This window comes from Oncorhynchus clarkii, chromosome 28, assembly GCF_045791955.1.
Source record: "Oncorhynchus clarkii lewisi isolate Uvic-CL-2024 chromosome 28, UVic_Ocla_1.0, whole genome shotgun sequence".
Classification (NCBI taxonomy): Eukaryota; Metazoa; Chordata; class Actinopteri; order Salmoniformes; family Salmonidae; genus Oncorhynchus; species Oncorhynchus clarkii.
In genome coordinates, this window is record NC_092174.1 from 22321639 (window position 1) to 22328988 (window position 7350).

General features: G+C 37.5%; 1 protein-coding gene across 2 annotated transcripts; it reads left to right on the forward strand.

The window, feature by feature from the left end:
• The first annotated feature begins 524 nt into the window (after window positions 1-524).
• On the forward strand, window positions 525-4052 carry LOC139387397 (transmembrane protein 68). 2 transcript variants are annotated; one of them, XM_071133550.1, is made up of 8 exons: window positions 525-657; window positions 1104-1158; window positions 1433-1833; window positions 2168-2335; window positions 2505-2698; window positions 2915-2975; window positions 3073-3212; window positions 3329-4052. In XM_071133550.1, exons 3-8 carry the CDS (start codon window positions 1509-1511, stop codon window positions 3431-3433), a joined length of 993 nt encoding a protein of 330 aa, XP_070989651.1. In that variant the 5' UTR covers window positions 525-657; window positions 1104-1158; window positions 1433-1508; the 3' UTR covers window positions 3434-4052. The 2 variants fall into 2 exon arrangements, with proteins under 2 accessions (XP_070989651.1, XP_070989650.1); XM_071133549.1 differs by lacking the exon at window positions 525-657 and having other exon boundaries at window positions 883-1158.
• The last annotated feature ends 3298 nt before the right edge of the window (window positions 4053-7350 follow it).

Consider the following 7350-nt stretch of genomic DNA (forward strand, 5'->3'; position numbering starts at 1 on the left):
TTGCCTTAAGTTGGGCTTCTTCATCGATCGGTCCATTCTCCTCTTCAGCCTCTTCATCTTCTGACAGCTCTTCTCCATGCTCATCCTCTGCCTCTGAGAGTGCAACAATAGGCAGAGTTACAGACAAAATCTTCAGTTTTCAAAGCTTGTGAAAAAGTCATCAAAATGCATGTCAATGTCAATCATTAAAAGGTGTGAGGTATGTCCAATGATCTATACCAATTTACGATCCCTACACACCGGGAGAAATAGAAGATAGTGAAAAGTGAAAACAGTGCAACACAGTTGACATTGAGTGTTGTACTTGTTGTGAGCTAACTTACTTACTGTACAAAAGCTCTTGAGCACAATCAATGTATCGTCCCATGATCATCTCCAGCCAAGCTCATTTGGCAAAAAATAATGTCGACAACCACATTCGATCTTCCATTATCAATCATCATGTGGTTCACACTTGCTATCTGATCAAATCCAGACCTAAAATATACAAGCTAGCTAACATAAAGCCTATTCTACTGCAGTTCATTCCACACAAGTTGTTTTGCCTCGATGACATTCGTTCCTGCTTGTGTCACATGAATAAGGAACCGGTTGAACAAAGAAGAAAATAATCTGTAATTATCGACTTTCCAAGGGGATCAAACCAGTGCTAAAAAAGTATGTAATTATTTCATTAAAATATAGTATTGTTATTTATGCAATAACTAGTATAGATGTCCATGCAGTAGCTGTACTAACGTTAGCTCGTTATGCATTGATGTCAATGCTAACGTAATTGAGGTCATTCAGTCTCAAGAACTAGCTAACGTTCCCACAGACAGATGTATATCTTTGTACCTACTGTGTAAATTAAACGTTTGCTAGGTAATCGAGGGAAATGCGATTCATAACGAGCAGCTTTTTCATTACTGTGTCTAGTTTGCTAAGATGTCTAGTTTTAAATTGGACTTTAAAGTTGTAGCTCACTAGCTAGTATGCTATTCGCTAGCTAGTTATTACAGCGCGTTAACGAGTGGCGTCAAGACAGTACAAGGCTAACGTAGCTAGCTAACTCAGCTGTCACAAGGGGTGAATGAATGGCATTTACTTTCATTTCTCTTTAGAGTCTGGCCCTGGAATGATCTGTCCCCAGTATTATTTACGCTGGAAGAATAAAAGGTTTGTGACGTATTACCCTTTGAAGAACTTATAGCTAGCTAGCTACATTTTATAATTTTTCATTCAGTGATGCTGCAAATACCATTTGATTACTTGCTATTTGGGTTGTTTATCAAATAGCTGAACTTCATCTAGCTAATTGTTCATTTATGCATGCTGATGTCATAATTTGCATATTAACCAGCATGTGTAAAACATGCTCTCATTGTATTTTGGTTTACTTTAATGTATTGCTATTTTACATTAGTCCTCTTCTCTCCATTCTATACTCCAGGCCTGCCCATTGGCAGATGGTGTCCTCATTCGACTTGGCTTCCTTTGGGAGAGGCTAACTGTGGCAGGCAGGCAGTATGTCAAATGGGAACGAGTCCTGCATGTTTGGTGATAGAGATGATTTTCTAGCCTGCCTCTGTCACACATTTGAGGAATGGTCAGGACTAGGACCACTGGAAGACTATCTGAGCTATCTGGAGTACCTGGCCTGGGTTTTCACCCCTCTGGTTGTCGTTTTCATCTTGCCCTTCCTCATTGTGATCTTCCTCTACCTTTCCATCCTCTTCCTCCATGTGTACAAACACAAGAACCAGCTCAGGGAGGCCTACTCCAACAACCTGTGGGATGGTGCTAGAAAAACGCTGGCAACGTTATGGGATGGCCACGGGTTCATCTGGCATGGTATTTATACAAGTGGCGAAGTGGTCTAAGGCATCACTACAGACCCTGGTTTGATTCCAGGCTGTATCACAACCTGCCGTGATTTGGAGTCCCATAGGGCGGCGCACAATTGGCCCAGCGTCGTCCGGTTTCAGATTTGGCCGGGGTAGGCCGTCATTGTAAATAAGAATTTGTTCTTAACTGAATTGCCTAGTTAAATAAATAAACACAAATTATACGTGTGTGTATATGTCAGGGGATGTTGCAGGGTGTTTGTTTATTGCTTGTTTACTTCCGCTTTACCATGACAATGACTATTGCCAATGCTTATATAAATGTGTCTTTTTCAAAACAGGATATGAAATCCATGGTATGGAGAAGATTCCCAATGAAGGAGCAGCTCTTATAGTCTATTATCATGGGGCTATTCCCATTGACTATTATTACTTTCTGGCAAAGGTCCTCATTCAAAAGGGACGGATTGTTCACTCAGTCGCTGATTACTTTCTGTTCAAAGTTCCAGGTAAGATCTTCACAGTTCCATTTCCCAGTATCTAAATATAAAAGTGAGATGTTACATTCAGTCCTCTGTAGTTGATCAGTAAAGTGTATAGCCTATAGCTGCCGTAGTCCATTCTTACTACATGAGCCACTTAGACCCTAAAAGCAGGACCTTTTATTGTTCTCTGTAGGGTTCAAGCTGCTGTTGGAGGTGTTCAGTGTCATCCACGGGCCCCAGGAGGAGTGTGTGAAGGCCCTAAAAAGTGGCCACCTCCTGGGCATCTCACCTGGAGGCGTGAGGGAAGCCCTCCTCAGTGACGAGACCTATCCACTGCTCTGGGGGAAGAGAAAGGGCTTTGCACAAGTGGCTATCGATTCCAAAGTGGTACATATGGGTTTTGGTCGTCTGTCTTTGTTCTCAAAGGATGTGTCCCAAATGGCACCCTATTCCCTATATAGTGCACTACTTTTGACTGGAGCCCTATAGGGAATAGAATGCCATTTGGGGACAGACAGTACATGTCACTTCTTACTCTCACACAGGAGCATAACTTTATCTGAAATCCTCTTAGATATTTAATGTCTTCTTTACATTTTTCAGCCAATAATTCCGATGTTTACTCAAAACGTCAGGGAAGGATTCCGATCTCTCGGAGGATTAAGTATGTATGCTTAACTATTAATTTTAATTGCAGTGTAACTTATTTTATTTTAACTTTATTATAGCTCAAATTAACATGAACACTTTATATTTCTCAGGCTTTTTCAGATGGTCGTATGAAAAGTTCCGCGTGCCGATGGCCCCTGTCTATGGGGGTTTTCCTGTGAAGTTTCGTACATACCTAGGCAACCCCATCCCATACGACCATAACATTAGTGCAGCAGAATTAGCTGAAAAGGTAAGTCATTATGCAACTGTAATTTAATGGTTACTTACTGTCTGACATGTAGTGCACACAAAAGTCAAATGATTGGGAAAGACGGGGTCAGAGAATTTTCCTTTTCTGATTTGCAGACACAGCAAGCAGTTCAAGCACTCATTGACAGACACCAAATAATTCCTGGGAATGTCCTTCGAGCATTACTAGAGCGATTCCACAGCAGGCATAAAGACAAATAAATATCCTTTTGAATAGCCTTTTGTTAGTTAAATGAAGCAGTTACTTGTTTTTAAGACAAACTGTTAAGAGTATTATCAGGTGATCAATTGAATGTTTAACTGATTCCCGGTTTCTGTTATTTCACTATATTAGTACTTTTTACACTCAATATGTCACAAACCAAGTACAGAAAATAAGGTAAATTGTAAAGGTGTCATATAGCCTACAACTGTAATTATAATGGTTCATGTCAAATGTGCAAATTGAAGACATTTGTGCATTGTTGTATGATCCCACAATTGATTTGCACAAATTGTTCAAAGTTCCACTGGCAACAATTTCAATTTAAGAGGCCTTTCTTTTGCTTAACAACTGCAAATATTGGAACAATATAGCAATTGATTTACATGGAACAATATAGGTATGGAGACTGGGCTGTTTTATTTTCTTTCATCTGTGTACAATGTTTGCCTTTTGATTGAAATAATTATCTAATTTCTTTATTTTGGGGATTTTGTACATTGTATTATGTAGGTATGTACTGTAGGCTATGCACTTTTAAAACCCATTGAGGTCCATTGTCAGTGTGATTCAAGATGGAAATTATTTGTAATGTTACAATAAACATGTTTTAATGAGTTTTGCTGGTTACAAGTAATTCCTTTAAAAATACTCTTTATACACTGAACAAATGTAAACAACATATGAAGTGTTGGTCCCATGAACTGCAATAAAATAAAACAAATGTTCTATATGTACAAATAAAAATAAAAAAGTACAACCCTGTTAGTGAGGGCTCAATTTGGACATTTTCACTTAGGGGTGTACTCACTTTTGTTGCCAGCGGTTTAGACATTAATGGCTGTGTGTTGAGTTATTTTGAGGGGACAGCAAATGTACACTGTTATACAAGCTGTACACTCACTACTTTACATTGTAGCAAAGTGTCATTTCTTCAGTGTTGTCACATGAAAATATGTACTCAAATATTTACAAGAATTTGAGTGGTGTACTCACTTTTGTGATATACTGTAAGTCAAATGTAACTAATGTTTAAGTTCACTGTAATGTGTAGCTTATGCTAAAACCCACTTAGTGTATTTTTTATGTACTAACCTGTCGAATAAATACACTGCCCACTGATGCCAATCCAAAGGTGAGAATGACCTAATATTTCCAATAAAGAATGATGGGATTTCTTCAATGGCTTCTGGGGATATTTCTCAGCAGACAAACTCCATAACACTTACATCTCACAGTGATGAGCAACACCACAAACTCCATAACACTTACATCTCAGGCCTGCAGAGATCTGAGTTATGGAACATTGTTGGTATCCACATCACATATTGTACAGCTTATTTCAGTCCAGTACTGTCTAGTTATGAGGCTTTGACACCTGTACAGCTCTCCCTGTCTGTCCTGATATCCTGTTCACCTATTTTCCTCTGGTGAGCTGCAGTAGCCACTCACTGTGTCCCAAATGGCACCCTCATCCATGTAGTGCAGTACTTTTGGCTAGGGCCCATAGGGTTATAGGGTCTGGTCAAAAGTAGTTCACTAAATAGGGAATAAGGTGCTATTTGGGACACATACATTGTCAGTGGATACATCCTCTTCAATAATGAATGAAGAGGTAAATTGCACCTATTATCTAGTATGTCATCATGCAGAATGTACATTTTACCCACACCTACCTATTTGCATACTGTATACACACAGTATTCAAAGCCAAGAACTCAATGCACTTAAATGTATCGGTGTGTAAATGTGCTGATCTTTTGTTCATTCACTGCCCATTCTGCAAACACTGGATTATATCAATAACAATGCTGTTGGAATGCTGTATAACCAGTGGCTCTAGTGAAAATATATGAATCATTGTATAATACATTACCATTATACCCATATCTTTAGAGTTGCATGCACATAATGTGACAACCTGTGTTACCAAAACACAAATTATCTAAGTGGAGGCTGAAGAAATGGCCACAGTGTACTTTATTAAATTAATTTTGGTACTTTGTGTTGCATTAGAATCAAATAAAAATGTACAAAAATTCAATATGTACAAAAATGTCATGTTCTGTTTTTACTGTTCAATTTACAATAACATTAGTTTAATTCTGATTGAATGCAGTTCAAGCACTTCAGACTTTCATTACACAATGCAACTTACTTAAAATACCAATAATTAACAGTTTTTTAGTTTTTTTGCATTTTTGTCATTTAATACATCACATACACCACACTATTTTAATCTGTATTACATCATATGTAACTGCCATCTTGTGGCGGCGACCTCCAGTCAACAGACACCCTTCACAATCAGGACTCTGAGAGGAATGTTCTTTTAACATGTACATTTGCATACATTTATTTACAGTTATATAGTTTTGTTTTTCAATTACTATTGTGATCTTCCATTTGCAACTGAGACACTAAGGACATCTGTACACTATGCGTTAGAAGTTAACAAAATGGAATGACATTCCTATGCTCATTTGTTACTGTGCTTGTACTAATGTTATATTGGCTACAGTAGGGCTGGAATAGTATGATACAAAACATCACTGCTATTTGTCTACATTACTAGTATCTAATGTTGATGAATACCTCAGAACAAAACTCAACCCCCAATAATGGATCCAAATCAATACATAATATTAGTAGCTCCTTTTGTTAGAAGTCTTCAGTATGACCTACTACAAGAAGGACAATTCCATTTCCTGGGTCAAGGGTTCTCATTTAAACTGTGAGTTTAATAGGTCTATCTTGCATTGTGGATAATTATATAATAGTATAAGCACAGTAACTGTATAGAAACACATTGCTATTGGGTCGTGAACAGAGAACTTTGATAAACCTAGAGACCTCACACCACTTTGATCATCATAACCACAAAACCAGAGGACAAAAACAAATCCTTATGAGATTGAAATAAATTAAACAAAAGCATAGAAATATTTTCTTAAGGCAAACGAAACAGATATAGGCCTAAGCAGCTTAAATAGTCACAACCATGAATTCCTCTTAAACAATGAAGCGGGTTTGTTGACAAGTGCATTTTCCTGTTGTCTCAGTCTGCTTGCTGATGCACTTACAGTGGTAAACAGAATACCATCCACCATCAAAACACTGAACGCCTTATCATTTGTTTCACATTTGGATTTATGCTCTTGGTAAGAAGATCAGTACAGTATCATGTATCAATGACGTCAGAGGAGGGTATTCTGTTCAGAAACCAAGTTGAGGTAGGTATATGTACAATTTACACACTTTTTCAGAGATGATGATGAACAATGGTAGTCTGAGATTAATCCCTGGATGTGCTAAAACATTTATTTATTTATTTTTATTAAAGAATAATACGCCTTCCTGAAAAGTGTTTCTGTATAGATGGGTTTTACAGATGGTGTAATAATAATTTCATCATTATCACCCATAAGACCAAAGGAGATTTTCCCACTCCGTTGTGACAACAGGGAATGTATTTTTGATGTACTAATAATGACTCTTTTGACCTTTCCTGACCCTCTGCCCTATAAAAGTGACTGACACATATTCATATTTGACCCTAAGCTCAACACTACTTTTTTCTAAAGATAGAAATCGTAGAACATTGGCTAGATTGTAAGTCTCGCACAAGTCTCGTATTTTTACAGTGCCAGTGTATTCATCCCCCTTGGCATTTTTCCTATTTTGTTATATTACAACCTGTAATTGAAATTGAATTTTATTTGGATTTCATGTAATGGACATACACAAAATAGTCCAAATTGGTGAAGTGAAATGAAAAAAATTACTTGTTTAAAAAAATTATAAAATATAAAAAAACAGAAAAGTGGTGTGTGCGTATATATTCCCCCCCTTTGCTCACATAATTGGATAAATAAAGTCCACCTGTGTGCAATCTAAGTGTCACATGATCTCAGTA

Bases quoted from the DNA above. Each gene is read 5' to 3' on its own strand.
- LOC139387397 (XM_071133550.1), top strand. From the start codon at position 1,509: ATGTCAAATGGGAACGAGTCCTGCATGTTTGGTGATAGAGATGATTTT. The intron at 1,834-2,167 runs GTATTTATACAA...TTTTCAAAACAG, and splicing joins CCACGGGTTCATCTGGCATG to GATATGAAATCCATGGTATG. The intron at 2,699-2,914 runs GTACATATGGGT...TACATTTTTCAG, and splicing joins TGGCTATCGATTCCAAAGTG to CCAATAATTCCGATGTTTAC.